Source organism: Protomyctophum bolini, assembly GCF_963924005.1.
Source record: "Protomyctophum bolini genome assembly, chromosome: 9".
NCBI lineage: Eukaryota > Metazoa > Chordata > Actinopteri > Myctophiformes > Myctophidae > Protomyctophum > Protomyctophum bolini.
The window spans coordinates 2,291,570-2,310,252 of record NC_137870.1 but is presented as its reverse complement, the minus strand read 5'-3'; the positions used below and the strand labels follow the sequence as shown (position 1 = coordinate 2,310,252).

Here is an 18,683-nt window from a genome sequence, read left to right as displayed (position 1 = left end):
ATGTTAATTCAGGTTCTGCTCCATATACAGAGATTCAGATGATGATGTTAATTCAGGTTCTGCTCCATATACAGAGATCCAGATGATGTTAATTCAGGTTCTGCTCCATATACAGAGATTCAGATGATGATGTTAATTCAGGTTCTGCTCCATATACAGAGATCCAGATGATGTTAATTCAGGTTCTGCTCCATATACAGAGATCCAGATGATGTTAATTCAGGTTCTGCTCCATATACAGAGATCCAGATGATGTTAATTCAGGTCCTGCTCCATATACAGAGATTCAGCTGATGTTAATTCAGGTCCTGCTCCATATACAGAGATTCAGCTGATGTTAATTCAGGTTCTGCTCCATATACAGAGATCCAGCTGATGAAGAGTCGAGGTTGGTCAGCTTCATATATGGAGATCCAAGTGATGTAGGATCTATGTACGGAATCTATGTACCAATGTGGAAAGGCTTTGTAACATGTAACAGGATAACTGTCAGGAATGCATTACAGGTGGACCCAAGAGCAGGCAACAGGATGCAAAGCAGACTATCTTCAAAGTGTTTATTTCAATAAACCAAGATAGGGCAAAACAAAGGCACAGCAAAACATGTACACTCACTTGACAGAGGTCTATGGACCAACCAGGACACACTGCAAACAAAGGGCTTACATAGACACTAGACAGGGGTAACACTGAGGACACAGGTGAACTCAAAATACAATCAAACACAGGATAGGCTAGGGGACTAAAAGGACACAGGTGGACACACTGACAAATAACAAGGTAGGATAGACAAGGTAACTAACAGTAACTAGGAAGACAGGAAACACTAGGAACAATACTACAAAATAAGATACACAAAACTAAGGCAACAACAGAGTAACAGAAAACCAAAACCAACGAGAAACAGTCAGGAATACAAGAGCAAATACATACAAGACATAAATACATATTATAGTCCAAACTCAAAATAAGGACATTCAAAGTTCACGGTCCGAGGAGCGGATCGTGACAATAACTGTGTATACTGTAGGTGCAACAACTGTATAACAAAAGGCTTTCATTTATTTTACTTTACAGTTTTTACTCATGCGGCTCATTGACGATTCCGAATGATATTCTTATCATTAACGGTATTAAACCGAATAGTTGTTAGTATAACTTGACTGTAGGGAGAGAAAAAAGATGTTTCAAAATAGTTAAATACTGGCAAAAATGTATTGTAAAATATATTTAGGACCATGCATGGAAGTAACTCTCCCATATAAAGATCATACTTTATTTACATTTTCTTTGTATATAAAAACATGTGCTTTATACAGAACAAGATAAATAGCAATTCACAGTAAATAATAAGTCTTACAGCTCTGTACTGTATGCCTAAAATAATTGCAGCCGTTCTGCACATGTGTGAAGATTTAACAACGTTGCCGTCCACAAAGTTTCTCTTTGGCTTTTGGAAATTCATTGAAAACCGCTATAGGTTAATGCTATAGGGTTGTTATGTCAAAGCAAGTAACCGAGGCTGATACTAGACATGACTCATGAGGGTTATTATAAAAAAATACTTTATACAGTTATACTGTATACTTGTTCTGTTTTGCATGTGTCTATCATATACATTACTCTGATAGACCAACAGGTGCATGGTTAGAATATTGAAATAATGATAATAATAATTTCAATCAAACCTTGTACCTTACAGTCTAATTTCCCTGAAGGGCCCCTGAGAGCCAAGAGCCCCTGGGCCACGGCCCCACTGGCCCAATGGCTAATTTGTCCCTGATCACATATTGTGACATCACAATAACATCCCCTCCCCTTTTGTCATAATGTTGACATACAACAAACATCACCAGCCACCTGAAAACCAGGCATATTTAATGCACCGGTGGGTGTGGCCAAATAAGTGCTATTAACACTTTCTGTACACTTTTTGGGAAAACTCTTTCTCCTATAGTACAAGTATGACACCCTGAGGGAGAGAAGCGACATCGCTCTATAAAAGGACGAGGTCACGCTGAAACAACAGAGCTTCTTAATATGGCACAGTTGAGAAGCAGGAGTTAAACTAATAGTAATCTGGTGTCAGATGTGAGGTCAGATGTATATAGAGTTGCTGGCCGGCTCCATAATATTGCAGATAGTATAGTCAAACCATGTATGGCTATCCAGGGTTCGATGAGGTCAGTGTTGTGATCTTCACATTATGCAGATCCATGTGTTGTATACCTTGACTTGGTTCATTTTCAAGTGTGACTCGCGTCGCGGCAACCACACTGGTTTATCATGAGACGGTCACAATATGGCCCTGTATTGACACTGCCATATATGGGCTTATAATCTTGATGACATCAGAGACCTCCATATATGGGCAAAACGGGGATTGCGTTAGGGGGCATCGGCTGGGTGGGAATGCCCATATATGGACCTTTTTCACATGGATACATATATATATATTTTCATTCACCTTTTCGGTCCGGGTAGGGTGTGAAATGTGTGCTAATTGCAAACGCAGTGATTGCGAACGCAGTGATTGCGAACGCAGTGAGCACTTACTATGAGACCTAGCAGATCATGTCTGTCTGTGTGTCTGTCTGTCCGTGTGTGTGTGTCCCCTTTGTGCCCATATATGGAGCCGAGTGATTTGTTTGTCATTGATGCAACACACTCCATATTTGGACGTATAGCTGCTTTGGGGACTCCTTATATGGTTATGGCTGAGTCATGGTGAATTGTTATTGCAATTTACGATCTGCGTTCCCTTCCCGCGTTTGCGCGTCTTACTCGTTAGTAAGGCCATATACAGTAAGTAGCCTATATGGGCATATAACAGGGATTGTAGGCGTGACGTCACGAGGCGTAATGGACTGGCAACCATATTTGGAGGCGCCACGTGACTACCGGGTTTTTCAAGTTTCCATAGTAATCTGCGACCTTCGGTGGCAATAATGATATAGTGTCTGATGATCATGTCTTGGGGGGGGGGGGGCCCGGGGGGGGGGGGGGGGTAATCACGGCATAACCGCTTTATGACATATTAGACTTATTATTATATACAGACTTATTTAGACTGTGTAAAATGTCAAAATTGTTAAATTGTTCCCACCTGGGAAGCAGAAGCCCCGGCAATGTGTCGAGGTGTCCTTAACACAATATTTGCCACACACGCCAAGTCTCACGATTCGAGCTCGCAGCCGTCTTTGCCAACACGAGATCTCTCGGGTTTGTTTAATGTCATTTAATGGTCATTTATTTACCGTTTTTAGCAGCCATCGTTAGCCACGTCCGGGTCAGAAGTGTCACTAGCCCATCGTAGTGGCATGGAGTCACCCTGAGACTTAACACCTGGTTTCAAATGTATACACGTTTTCATGCTTCTTCCATGCAGAGTTACACTCACAAATCTGGTTGGTGTAAAAAAACAATGATTTGCTTAAAAATAAATTGTACAAATCTATTATATTGTATAAAATAAAGACAATAAAGAAATCATCCAAACAGATATTCTGACACTGTATACGTCCGGGGGACCTCTGGTCTGATATCAATAGGCTGCATTCAATTTCTCCAAGTCCATTTGAGGTTGTTCGCTCAGTTTGTCAACAGAGTTCCTCACTGTGGTCCCTCTGCTGGACAGCCTCCGTCTCTCCAGCTGTGCGGACTGCAGACTCTCCGTCAGAATGAGGTAGTAGCACATCCCATCCGTCAGGCAGTTGATGCTGCTCAGAGACGTGCTGATGTGCACCACCTTCCTCAGCGGCCCGATCACCCCGTCTCCCAGGTCACTGTGCTTGGCCAGGAAGTAGACCAGCGCTATGGCGTGGTACGGGACGAAGCACACCAGGAACGCCACCAGGTTCCTGAGGACGATCTTCACCGACCGGTTGCCGCGCAGCTTGCCGTCCAGCGGGTTCCTGCTCCTCAGCTTCCTGAGGATCTGCATGACGCGCACCGAGAGGTACAGCATGGTGACGGCGCAGACCACGAAGACCGCCTCCATGACGCCGATGATCCAGAGCCGCGACCAGGTGTTCTCGGAGAAGCCCTGGAAGCAGTACGTGTGCGTGCTGTTGTTGTTCCGGTCGTCGTTGTGGAGCGTGTGGACGGGCGCCGTGCCGATGAACACCAGCAGCCACACCGCCAGGCTGACGAGCGCGGCCCGCTGCGACGAGCACAGCGTCTTGTACCTGAAGGGGAACTGCAGGGAGACGAAGCGGTCGCCGGAGATGCACACGGTGAGCACGATGCTGCCGTAGATGTTGACGAAGACCAGGCTCTCCAGGAAGGTGCAGAAGCCTCGGCTCAGCTCCCAGTGCGGGTTGTTGTAGGCGTACATCTTGAAGGGCAGGGAGAAGATGAGGAGGCAGTCGTTGACGACCAGGCTGGTGAGGTAGACCACGGAGCTGGTCCAGCGGCGGATCCGGAACAGGATGAGCCACAGCGCCGCCAGGTTGAGCGGGAGGCCGAACACGAACGCCGGCACGGAGATCATCCACTGGACGACGCGCACGGCGGGGTCGTCGGACATCGTCTCACTGCAGGGTGACACAACACACTGAACACTGAGAACGTCTCACTGCAGGGTGACACAACACACTGAACACTGAGGACGTCTCACTGCAGGGTGACACAACACACTGAACACTGAGAACGTCTCACTGCAGGGTGACACAACACACTGAACACTGAGAACGTCTCACTGCAGGGTGACACAACACACTGAACACTGAGAACGTCTCACTGCAGGGTGACACAACACACTGAACACTGAGGACGTCTCACTGCAGGGTGACACAACACACTGAACACTGAGAACGTCTCACTGCAGGGTGACACGACACACTGAACACTGAGAACGTCTCACTGCAGGGTGACACAACACACTGAACACTGAGAACGTCTCACTGCAGGGTGACACAACATACTGAACACTGAGAACGTCTCACTGCAGGGTGACACAACATACTGAACACTGAGAACGTCTCACTGCAGGGTGACACAACACACTGAACACTGAGAACGTCTCACTGCAGGGTGACACAACATACTGAACACTGAGAACGTCTCACTGCAGGGTGACACGACACACTGAACACTGAGAACGTCTCACTGCAGGGTGACACGACATACTGAACACTGAGAACGTCTCACTGCAGGGTGACAACATACTGAACACTGAGAACGTCTCACTGCAGGGTGACAACATACTGAACACTGAAACGTCTCACTGCAGGGTGACACAACACACTGAACACTGAGAACGTCTCACTGCAGGGTGACACAACACACTGAACACTGAGAACGTCTCACTGCAGGGTGACACAACACACTGAACACTGAGAACGTCTCACTGCAGGGTGACACGACATACTGAACACTGAGAACGTCTCACTGCAGGGTGACACAACACACTGAACACTGAGAACAAAGCTTTCTGAAACGTATAGCTTTCATTATTATTTATTTACCAATTCTGACCTGAGATCAGATTCTAAAAATGTCTTCTACATCCTGACGGTTTTCTGAAAAAGCTATGTTTCTATACAGTGTTTCTACGTAATCACTCAGCTCCATATATGGGCACAAAAGCGGGACAGACAGACACACAGACAGACATGATCTGCTAGGTCTCATAGTAAGTGCTCACTGCGTTCGCAATCACTGCGTTCGCAATTATGAGTTGCTATACAAGTGATACTGACATGACACTGTCGACGACTGTAGGTCACAGTTTACTATGAAAATCTGCCTAACCTGTCAGTCAGTCCGTCAGTCACACCTCGTGATACGCTCCATATTATGGCCAATACAGAATTCATTCCATATGTTGATCTGACCTCTGACCTCATCAAACCCTGTACACGGCCACCGCTGCCACCATCACATCTCCATATATGGAGCTGATCTGTTCTGAAATTCCGGATGTTGATCTGACCTAATCAAACCCTGGCCAGTACAGAATTCATTCCATATCTGACCCCCCCCCCATGCCAAAGCGCCAGCGCTCGCCCAGCAGTCTGCCGTCACCCAGGCGGGTGCGTGCACGTCACCTCAGAGGTCTTACTGGCTATGATACTATGATACTGGCATGATACTGCCCATAATATTGACATGATATTGTAATCGTACCATGATCTGACATGATTCTGACCATGATACTGCATGGGCAGCAACATGTCAGTATCGTGCACATCGTTATTTATTATGACTACGAGTTGCTATACTTTCATCATGATCATGATACTGACCATGATACTGAAACATACTACAATTGTAATGGTTATTTTAGAATGCCAAATAGATATGCCAAATATAATGTATCATTCTATATTTGTCAATCTCAGTCAATAGCACTTTTGCCACTTTTCACAGTACATCAATGTACTCATTCTGACTCCAACTGCAGATGTCAATCTAACAGCTGACCTGACTTCTCCATGCTTGCTATCACTATGTCAGCGAATGTGTACTTGTGTAACTATGTGTGTGTCGCCCTTATCTTTAGCACAGATCCTTAACTCTTTGACAGATCAGCTGATTTCATTGGAGTTTGTAAGATTCTCTATGGCAGAAAGGCGTTTTTGAATGATTTATTGAAAATTCTCTGTTGTGACTGTGCGACAACGAAAGAAGCCATTTAAAAGAGCCTGCATTTCCCCCGTGTAGTGTTTCTAGGACAACACAAAAAAGTTATGGCTGTTTGAAGTTTTATTTTCGAAATAACGTTTTTTCTACTGCACCTATATACCCATGCAATATCTAATTTGAAGACTTATATGACCTGGAGGCCTGTTCCTCTCTCTGTATGCGCTTACTCTGCTGAATCTTCTTGATATATTCTCAACACTCAAAAATCTTTGGAAGATTATTCAATCTACAACACACCGTTTGATGACAGAAAAGAGCCACAGCTATGTCCAGGTTTATTTACTGAAGGGGTTAGTATACAGTTTGACTCTGTATGCTTTAGTGTCGTTGTTGCCTCTGCCTCTGGTGATGCAATAATGCCAGTCGTGTGGTAATAGTATTGCCAAGCGTATACAATCTCAACTGACAGACACAAGTTAAAGTATTATCATTATGCATGGAGGCTATTCGAGTCATGTTTGCTCCACCCAATAGGAGTACTGCTGCATGAACTTGCTGCTCATCACAATCAGTGTATTTGTCACATCACACTCGAAGACTTTTGTATTATTTTTTTTGTCACAGATGGGTGAACAAATTCTGTCTTCAACATGACTGAAGTCCAAGGCCAAGCGGGTGGGTCTCGAATAGCCCACTACAAACAAATCATAAAGTACATTTTGACTAGTGATTTCAATGCTTTTGGGGCTATCATATTTGAAAATATTATCATGAAATAAATAAATGGATGAAATCACATGATTTTATTCTGGCACACTGACGAAGGGTCGCGAGGAATCCACTGGGTATGACTTTTGTAAAGTTACTAGTAGTACCAATACAAAGTATTCGTTTAACTGGAGTGTGAAAGGGTATACTCTAAACTAAAGAGTTAGATTAACACTCGTCAATAACAGTTTGTGTTGTAGGCACTGAGAGACATTTTGGAAGAAAGTGAAACACTTACCTAATATTGTTCATGTCTCAAGTGGAAAACACAGCAGTTGCGCTGCCCACACACTCCAAGTCTGTGTCTGTCTGTCTGTCTTACTTCCCGTTTTTCGAAACCTCCTATCTCGTTCTTAAAGAGCCAATAATTATTATTTAATCATACATTATGTGTATTTTATTGAGCCAGGGACATTACATATAGCCTATAGTGTGCTGTCCAAATAAGTGTCGTGTTTAAATGCATGTGCATAAATGCATGTGGATCCTTTCATGAAACCACACATGCGCGCACACACACACACACACACTCCACGCACACACACACACACACACACACACACACACACACACACACACACACACACACACACACACACACACACACACACACACACACACACACACACACACACACACACCACCATTTCGGTTCCTCTTTTTTTAAGAAAGAGTTGTGTGCGCTTTCCCCCCCCCCTGTCTGTGTGTTGGTATGGAAAGTATGAAAAAGTGCTTCAGCGAAAGCCTCCTAACTCCATTGGATCCTCAAACTATATCTGCCAAACCAACTAACTCCTCCACACACACACACACACACACACACACACACACACGCAACATGGCATACAAGACAATTAATATTTGAGTTCAACTCACCACAGCCTGTTTTATTGGTTTTGTTTAGATAATGGCCGGCCTGTTTGTCTGACACCTTAACCTGCAGTTCAATCCTTCCTTGAACATTTATTTTTTCCCCCTGAATTGTCTCCCATTACACCTATGATGACATATACCGCGGTATGTCCAGAATAGTGCCCCTATACGGTCCATGTGCTAAAAGCATGCATGTGACTATGTGTCTAAGCAAACAGTTGACTATTGTTGCGGGAATATAAATGACAAATACCTTCTATGCAAACAGACTCTCTACCTTCTATCCAAACAGACACCACGCAATTTCCATACGGCAATGTCTTTCTTCACCACATCCTCTTCTCTGCTTATAATAACAGGGTTTCGAACGCTTCAGCAGTCATGTGCTTCTTTTGCATTGTTGGTTGAACAGTTGGGCCTGGTTGAAATACAGGTGCCTGGTGACATTTCTTTCTTTCTTTTTTTTGACCTCAATTGCACGCAAAAACCCCCCCCCCTGAACTTTGAACATTCAGTGGATTTTCTGTGGTCTGGGGTTTTCTGAATAATAAGCCTCACAAAGTGCTCTGCCTGTGGACGCTGATGTCACCAGTGTTGAGGACACAACGATTTCTGACCTGAGATCAGATTCTAAAAATGTCTTCTACACGGTGAAAGTTTTCTGAAAAAGCTATGTTTCTTTTTTATCCCACGATTTTGTAACCCATTTTTCACCCCTGTGCCAATCATCTACTGTGATCTTGGGCTCTACACACCCTCCGCCAACCTGGGGAGAGCAACGGACTTAACTCATGCTCCCTTCATGCCTGAGTGTCCAAGTTGCTCCTTTACAACCTGACAGGGGGGAGTTTCCCTGGTTGGACGTAGCGCGTGGAAGGAACACGTTATTCCAACCAGTTCCTTTCCCCTCCATCAGGCGCCCTGGCTGGCCAGGGGGAGGCAGTTTAGAGACCAGGATTACTGCATGTTTTTGTGAGGGTACCTACCCTAGGGGACACGGGGAGAACATGCAAACTCCACACAGAAAGGCCCTTTCGCCAACCCTGCCTTCGGGTATGGGCACTGATGACGCGGAGGAGGAAACACGCCGCCAGCACCCACAGTGCCCCGAGCGGGAATCGAACCCAGGACCTTCTAGCTGTGAGGCGACAGCACTACCAACTGTGCCACCGTGCCCCTTGAAACGTATTCCTGAAGTTAGGAGAAAGACACATTTAACCCAAACCCAGAAGACAGAAGAAAACTTTTTTTTTTTACCTCAAATCAAAATCAAGTTATACTGTATGCCGAGTTGTGTGTCCTCTTACTGTAGCTGCCTTTACACACAAACACCACTGTACTGCACCACTATACACTACTGTACTACACACCACTGTACACTACTGTATGCAGAGTTGTGTGTCCTCTTACTGTAGCTCCCTTTACACACAAACGCCACGACCAGTGTTGTTTTCGTCGACTAAAACTATGACTAAAAATGTTCGTCGACTATACCTTTTTCCACTGACGGAAACTAAATGGAAACTAAATGAAAACTAAGCCATGACGACTAAGACTAAATATACTCACATTTCGTCAAATAAAAACTAGACTAAAATCTTAGGAAGGGACTAGTGGAGAAGAGATCCAGTATATGTCATTTTATAAGTTGGTTGCATGCTGAAAATAGCCGATCTAAAAGCTCACAAGCTTGTGTAAAAGTGTAAAATCAGTCATTACGACGGCATCAATGCTATTTTCAGCATGCAACCAAAGTGTAAAATATGTCATTACAACGACATCAAGGCCCGCCAAAACACATTTTGTTCGACTGAATCAACTGTAGATTTAGTCGACTATGAAATCATATGATATTTAGTCGACTAAAACTAGACTAAACACTAAAACATTCCAGGGTGACATTAAAATGTGACTAAAGGAAAGCTATTCAAGAGACTAATGACTAAAACTAAAATGAAAATGTGCCGCCATAAACCACACTGACCACGACACAAGCCACGCTCCTAACAATGTGCTACTTACTGTAACTATAAGCTCACAAGATGATTATAAGGGCCAATGTTTGCTGCATTATCAGGGGTATCGGCTCCATTAGAAAATGCATTAGATACAGGGCACTGAAACTCGTACGTTCCTCCCCCAGACAAACACACGGTCATCGGCACGCTGACTCCCGTCAGCGTGGTGACGGTTCCAGCAGAAGAACCCTGGGAGTATACGGTCCATATTTACGCCACCAGAGTTCAATTAAGACTCTGGATTTTACTGTATTTTGGCAGACTTGCATGATTTTCTGCCTTGTTCCGCCTTGATTATGTTGAATTTGCTAAAACGTCATTTTTGGAAAAAGAAAACTAAAAACAAACATGATAATACTGCCCTGCAGTCACCATGCTGTGATGTTCCTTTTTACTGACACCAAGTTTAAAATAAGAATTTAACTCTGAAACAACTGAAAAACATGTTATTTACAACGCACACGTTCAACTGCAGATAAAACACAGCATATACAGTAACAGTACACACTGAGGATTCAAGTCAGCATTCAATTCAGCTTGAATCAAACTACACACAGCAGACACCACAAGCAGCAGCTTGAATCAAACTACACACAGCAGACACCACAAGCAGCAGCAGAATCAAACTACACACAGCAGACACCACAAGCAGCTTGAATCAAACTACACACAGCAGACACCACAAGCAGCAGCAGAATCAAACTACACACAGCAGACACCACAAGCAGCAGCAGAATCAAACTACACACAGCAGACACCACAAGCAGCAGCAGAATCAAACTACACACAGCAGACACCACAAGCAGCAGCAGAATCAAACTACACACAGCAGACACCACAATTCAGCTTGAATCAAACTACACACAGCAGACACTACAAACAGCAGGTTGAATCAAACTACACACAGCAGACACCACAAACAGCAGGTTGAATCAAACTACACACAGGAGACACCACAAGCAGCAGCAGAATCAAACTACACACAGCAGACACCACAAGCAGCAGCAAACAAAAAAAAGCACAATTCCTACCTTGAGACGTCTTCTACTCCGTCCGTCCGGCTGGTTCTTGATGAGCCCTCTCCAGCGGCGTCTCCTCCATCCTCTCCATCCTCTCCATACACCGGGCTACAGCTGGGCCAGTACTCTCCTCCATACACCGGGCTACAGCTGGGCCAGTACTCTCCTCCATACACCGGGCTACAGCTGGGCCAGTACTCTCCTCCATACACCGGGCTATAGCTGGGCCAGTACTCTCCTCCATACACCGGGCTACAGCTGGGCCAGTACTCTCCTCCATACACCGGGCTACAGCTGGGCCAGTACTCTCCTCCATACACCGGGCTACAGCTGGGCCAGTACTCTCCTCCATACACCGGGCTACAGCTGGGCCAGTACTCTCCTCCATACACTGGGCTATAGCTGGGCCAGTACTCTCCTCCCAGTACTCTCCTCCATACACCGGGCTATAGCTGGGCCAGTACTCTCCTCCATACACTGGGCTATAGCTGGGCCAGTACTCTCCTCCATACACCGGGCTACAGCTGGGCCAGTACTCTCCTCCATACACTGGGCTATAGCTGGGCCAGTACTCTCCTCCCAGTACTCTCCTCCATACACCGGGCTACAGCTGGGCCAGTACTCTCCTCCATACACTGGGCTATAGCTGGGCCAGTACTCTCCTCCCAGTACTCTCCTCCATACACCGGGCTACAGCTGGGCCAGTACTCTCCTCCCAGTACTCTCCTCCATACACCGGGCTATAGCTGGGCCAGTACTCTGCTCCATACACCGGGCTATAGCTGGGCCAGTACTCTCCTCCATACACCGGGCTATAGCTGGGCCAGTACTCTGCTCCCAGTACCAACGGCACCGAGTACCGACCGACCGGGACCCAGCTTCATTCTCCTGGCTGCCATCTTCTCACTGACTCAGCCTTGGATGTTTGGTACTGCAGCATTGTACTGTAGCATTCTGGTCTGGTGTGGTGTAGTGGCCCTGCAGGGGTTTATAGGGCAGGCTCTCCGGGGTCCAGAGCATGCAGAGTGTGTCCTCTAGGAGAAGAGAGCTGAGCCTGGGGGTCTCTCTGGGGTCCAGAGCATGTAGAGCGTGTCCTCTAGGAGAAGAGAGCTGAGCCTGGGGGTCTCTCTGGGGTCCAGAGCATACAGAGTGGGTCCTCTAGGAGAAGAGAGCTGAGCCTGGGGGTCTCTCTGGGGTCCAGAGCATACAGAGTGGGTCCTCTAGGAGAAGAGAGCTGAGCCTGGGGGTCTCTCTGGGGTCCAGAGCATGCAGAGTGGGTCCTGGGGGTCTCTCTGGGGTCCAGAGCATACAGAGTGGGTCCTCTAGGAGAAGAGAGCTGAGCCTGGGGGGTCTCTCTGGGGTCATCTACCTGTGGAGCAGGTTGAGAGAGACACAGATACGCTTTTTAGTATCTGCCTTTTTCATACGGCCCATAATAAGTCTTTGCGTTTGTGTGTGTGTGTGTGTGTGTGTGTGTGTGTGTGGCTGCATAAGTTCCTCTTCCTCTTGCCGTGTTGCCATGTTTTGCAAGAGAAACAAGTGGCCCAGGTCTATGAAAACACAAATGGAAAATGGAAAATAGCTGATCTACAAGCTCATTGTGAGGTTGTATACTGTCTGTTATTTAAAAAACACATTGAGAATAAATAGATTTTTTTTAAACATTTCAATAAGAAAAGGCACAACATATGTGCAGATGGATGTCCGTGGACAATTACATATTCATCTGGGGTTCCTTGATGTGAAGACATGTGGAAGCAAGCCCAAACAAGCAACTACTGTACTGTACAGAATCAAGACAAAAAAAAAAAAAGCAGACATGGCAACACGGCCTGAAGGAATCAAAGCAAAGCACACAATTCAATTCTATTCAATTCAAAGGGCTTTATTGGCATGAGAAAACATACGTTTACGTTGCCAAAGCAAAAAGAACAATACAACAATACAGTAATACAAAACAAAAATGTACACACACACACACACACACACACGCACACACACACGGAGCCCCAGACAGTGCCTTGGCTTGGCCTGGCGGGGAAACACGTGGATAATAAGAAAGTAATTTAGAATGAAAGAAAGTACAGTATGCCGACCAAGAGCCACATACTGAACACTTCACAACTCACTTACTTTTACTCGTTTATAAAGCTCTCAATGGTCTCACACCGTCCTACCTGTATACTTGACTGCCTGCCTAAATATGTCCCAAACCGCCCCTAAGGTCTTCCACTGCTGGCCTGCTCGCTTTGCCTAAAAAAAAATACAGGTAAGCAGCTTTTTGCTTCTAGGGGCCGACGGCATGGAACAAACTCCCACTGTATACCTTCGACGTACAGGCAGCCTCTGTGGACATTTTTAAAGCACAGCTCAAGACCCACTTCTACACTCTTGCTTTTAATTGATCTTTTATTATTTTTTTATTTGTCCTCAATGTATTGCATTACTGCTATTGTTTTTTTAATGTTTATGCCTTGCTTTTCCTTTCCTTCTTTCTCCATTGCTCTGTAAAGCACTTTGAGCTGCATTTCATGTCATGAAAGGTGCTATACAAAATACAAATAAAGCTGTATTATTAGTATTACTAGCAGCAGACACCACAGCGGACAATGACACCAAACGTAGACCCTTGGGCAGATCCTTTTGGTTCAAAAGTTCAAGAAGACAAAAAAAACTAGGTGTGTTGTCGTCATTCATCTTTACTTTACTTGCACAAGTTGGTAAAACTGGTTACAGAAATACAAAATACAATAAATGATATGGTATTCACGTACAAACTTCTTGACACAAAATCACAAAATTATACAATAAACTTACAGCCGTGGCCTTAATCGGAGGGCTTCTAGTCAAAGGAAAAGGCAGAAAGTGAGCTCTGCACCAAACATTTCACACACTGAGCATCAGCACGCTGAAAACACACTAAGCTGAACCCAACTACTATTTGGCTGAGCTAATACAATGAATGAGTGAGTTGCAAACTCAAAACACACCAGCAGGTGGCAAACTTTTCACTTGAACACAAAGGTTATCACAATTTCAGAATGCACTTCGATGTAGAATATAGCCATTGGCACCTACTGTAGGGCCATGACAATCTCAAGAGTTAAAGATCTATAAGGGTCCATTTGGTTACCAACCTCTCCTTCATTTATAAGTTTAGCTGGGGACCACCTGGAATCCCCTCAAGGACCACTGGTGGTCGGCCCCCCCTTCCATCTCTCTCCTCCATTTCCTGACAGCCTGATTGATTGATTGATTGATTGAAATATTTATTAACAGTTTGTAGAATTACAGTACATTTCAAGCACAAACTCAATACAAAGACTGTTAACTGTGAGTGGACGACCCAATTAAGCGTTAGACTTGTTTACAACAGGGTCCACCTTGTTCAATTCATCAAAACATTTAGAGACATACAAATAGACACTTCTATGTAGTTAAAGAACAGAACAGGAATTCATCTTATAGGAAGCAAAAAGGGAAAAGATACATAATACAATACAGTGAGGGGAAAGGGATTCAGATTTTACATAGGCCAGTTTATATAGGATACAGTATTGATGCTTTTACTTATTAGGTATAACATGTGAGTATACTTCTTCCATCACTCTCCAGGTGTGCCTGGTCCAGTAGGCCTTTTCATGCGTGTGTGTGTGCGTGCGTGCGTGCGTGCGTGCGTGTGTGTGTGTGTGTGTGCGTGAGTGCGTGTTATAAAAAATTGGTTACAGCGATCACGTTTTATATCATTAAAAAAGAGTTAATGACGGAAAATTCCTTCAGAAACAGAATTCCTTCAGAAACAGCTTACGGTTGGATTTGATATGATGGGACTTTCTTAAGCCAGAAATGTGTTAATAAATTAATGGCAGTTAAACATTTTCAATGTGTTTTTCTGTTGGGTCCAGCTTAGCTTAACCCATTCTGACCTGAGGTCAGATTCTAAAAAATGTTCTTCTACATCCTGACAGTTTTCCATTCTGACCTGAGGTCAGATTCTAAAAAATGTCTTCTACATCCTGACAGTTTTCCATTCTGACCTGAGATCAGATTCTAAAAAATGTTCTTTTACATCCTGACAGTTTTCCATTCTGACCTGAGATCAGATTAAAAAAAAATCTTCTACATTCATGACAGTTTTCCATTCTGACCTGAGATCAGATTCTAAAAAATGTCTTCTACATCCTGACAGTTTTCCATTCTGACCTGAGGTCAGATTCTAAAAAATGTCTTCTACATCCTGACCAGTTTTCTGAAAAAGCTGTGTTTCTATGTCAGTCGTCAGTGGCGCGCTATGAGCTTGTAGGTCTGCTAATTTCAATCCGGGGACCCCCCTGGAGGACCCCTGGGGGTCCCCGGCACCACCTCAGTGCACCTTGACAAACTCACCCAAAACTACATAGAAATCAATCCGGACACTTCTATCATCAATAACCATTTATTTGATGTTATAGTTTCAGAAATGCTTCCAGAGCATTAGGAATATAATAACATGTGTAGCTGCTTATGAACGCTATAGACATTTACAATGTACTTTATGAACGCTAATGTACTTTATGAATGCTAGACATTTACAATAGTATACGTCAATATTGTAATAAGAACATTACAGAGTACAACTGATCCAAAAAAAAAATTATGAAATAAAATACATGGAAAAAGTAATAAAAAACATGGCCTCCTCACGCATTAGAAGGACAATATCAGTCACCAGAAGCAGAGACGTGTGTTTCCAACCAGTCTAACGTTCATTAGAAGGACAATATCAGTCACCAGAAGCAGAGACGTGTGTTTCCAACCAGTCTAACGTTCATTAGAAGGACAATATCAGTCACCAGAAGCAGAGACGTGTGTTTCCAACCAGTCTAACGTTCATTAGAAGGACAATATCAGTCACCAGAAGCAGAGACGTGTGTTTCCAACCAGTCTAACGTTCATTAGAAGGACAATATCAGTCACCAGAAGCAGAGACGTGTGTTTCCAACCAGTCTAACGTTCATTAGAAGGACAATATCAGTCACCAGAAGCAGAGACGTGTTTCCAACCAGTCTAACGTTCATTAGAAGGACAATATCAGTCACCAGAAGCAGAGACCTGTGTTTTCAACCAGTCTAACGTTCATTAGAAGGACAATATCAGTCACCAGAAGCAGAGACCTGTGTTTTCAACCAGTCTAACGTTCATTAGAAGGACAATATCAGTCACCAGAAGCAGAGACCTGTGTTTTCAACCAGTCTAACATTCATTAGAAGGACAATATCAGTCACCAGAAGCAGAGACGTGTGTTTCCAACCAGTCTAACGTTCATTAGAAGGACAATATCAGTCCCCAGAAGCAGACGTGTGTTTCCAACCAGTCTAACGTTCATTAGAAGGACAATATCAGTCACCAGAAGCAGAGACGTGTGTGTTCAACCAGTCTAACGTTCATTAGAAGGACAATATCAGTCACCAGAAGCAGAGACGTGTGTTTCCAACCAGTCTAACGTTCATTAGAAGGACAATATCAGTCACCAGAAGCAGAGACGTGTGTTTCCAACCAGTCTAACGTTCATTAGAAGGACAATATCAGCCACCATGAAGCAGAGACGTGTGTTTCCAACCAGTCTAACGTTCATTAGAGTTGTAAAAGCGTCTGAAAAAGTCTCTCCTGTCGATAAGCTCCCGTCGCTTGCCGTGGATATCGCCGTGCCGACTGGTCGGAAACCCGTGGATGAAGAAGAGAGCATGTTGGGTGGCCGACCTGGGGAGGCGTGGCTGTCTGCGTGGTCGTTATGAGAGGGTCAATACACCTGGGGAGGCGTGGCTGTCTGCGTGGTCGTTATGAGAGGGTCAATACACCTGGGGAGGCGTGGCTGTCTGCGTGGTGGTGATGAGAGGGTCAATACACCTGGGGAGGCGTGGCTGTCTGCGTGGTGGTGATGAGAGGGTCAATACACCTGGGGAGGCGTGGCTGTCTGCGTGGCTGTCTGCGTGGCTGTCTGCGTGGTGGTGACTCCACTGTAGAGTGGATCTCTAGTCTGCTCGTCATGTTGTACAAAAGGTCTGTCTGGACCATATTCTCACTTCCTGAACCAATCCATCAACTCCAATTAAGCTCCAATTAAACACTAAATCAACTCCAATTAAACTCTAAATCAACTCCAATTAAACTACTACCAAAGCAAAACTATAGCGGATAAAATAAATGCTGTGTGTGTTTTGTTTCGGTCTCGGTGAAGCTTGCGCGCGGCTGCAACTTGCAGCGTCGGCAAAGCGTTTAGGTTTTGAGTTAAAAACGTTCGCTCTGAAAGAATATATATTCAAAGATTTACTCCACTTTCATGATTTTTCAAAAAATAGCTATTTTTTCAATAGCTAAAGTATAACATAATTAATGCTTAAAACACCAAAAGGGTTTTCCTGCTGTGAAATCACTTACTCTACCTTTAAACTACCCGCAACTATGGAGTATAATGGATATTTACAATAGACTACAGGAAAACACAGCCAAAGTCGCTTACAATAAGCAGACCTGGCAACACTGCAAACCAGCGCTGCAGGCTAATTTGCATATGATCAAAAACCATGTTTGTTTGGTCGGACCTCAACGTTCAATAGAAGGACAAGGTCTCTCTCTCTCTCTCTCTCTCTCTCTCTCTCCCCCCTCTAAACAATCTCTCTCTCTCTCTCTCTCTCTCTCTCTCTCTCTCTCTCTATCTCTCTCTCTCTCTCTCTCTCTCTCTCTGGAAATTAGACCAACTTGTTCCCAAGATCTTTATCTTTAATTTAACATAAAACTTGCCACTAAATTAAATCTAAAAGTAGTTAAAGTAATTAAATCATTTGCTGGAGCAGGAGCTCATGTCTTCTGCTGCTTCTTCTGCTTCTGCTGGCTCCCCTCTCTCTCTCTCTCTCTCTCTCTCTCTCTCTCTCTCTCTCTCTCTCTCTCTCTCTCTCTCTCTCTCTCTCTCTCTCTGATCAGAGACGTCGTCTGTCCTAACAAAGACACACTGAGGAGGAGGAGTAATCAGCCCCAAACCCAGGGTAGAGAGCTTCAGTGAATGTGTCCTGGAAGGTGTAAAGGTGTGTCAGTGAGTCAGAGGACACTTCATAGAAGGACAGAGTCCCTGCAGGGCAGTCTAGATACACTGCTACTCTGTAGACAGACTCACCGCTCTCATCCACTGCTCTTCTGTAGACAGAGGGATCACCAGGGAGGACAGTCTCCCTACTATTGTGATAGACATAGTAACCGACTCCACCACAGCCCAGACTCCAGGAATGATCATTCCATCCAAGCTCACTATCCTCTCCTCTCCTGCTGATTGCTCTGTAAGCCCCTCCTATCCCAACCACTCCCCTCCACTCTACCTCCCACAGGTAACGGCCTCCAGAAAGACCCTCTGAACACAGAACCTGATTAACATCATCACTAAATC

The 18,683-nt window shown here is 44.7% G+C and overlaps 1 protein-coding gene across 2 annotated transcripts; it reads right to left on the bottom strand.

Annotated features, from left to right (window-relative positions):
* Positions 1-3,503: 3,503 nt before the first annotated feature.
* Positions 3,504-8,511, bottom strand: LOC308321191 (lysophosphatidic acid receptor 6-like). Of its 2 annotated transcripts, XM_080772033.1 has the most exons (3): positions 8,483-8,511; positions 7,595-7,708; positions 3,504-4,535 (listed from the first exon to the last, which is right to left on the bottom strand). In XM_080772033.1, the coding sequence occupies exons 2-3, from the start codon at positions 7,606-7,608 to the stop codon at positions 3,545-3,547; spliced, it is 1,005 nt and encodes a 334-aa protein (XP_080628159.1). In that variant the 5' UTR covers positions 7,609-7,708; positions 8,483-8,511; the 3' UTR covers positions 3,504-3,544. The 2 variants fall into 2 exon arrangements, with proteins under 2 accessions (XP_080628159.1, XP_080628160.1); XM_080772034.1 differs by lacking the exon at positions 7,595-7,708 and having other exon boundaries at positions 8,483-8,490.
* Between the last annotated feature and the right edge of the window lie 10,172 nt (positions 8,512-18,683).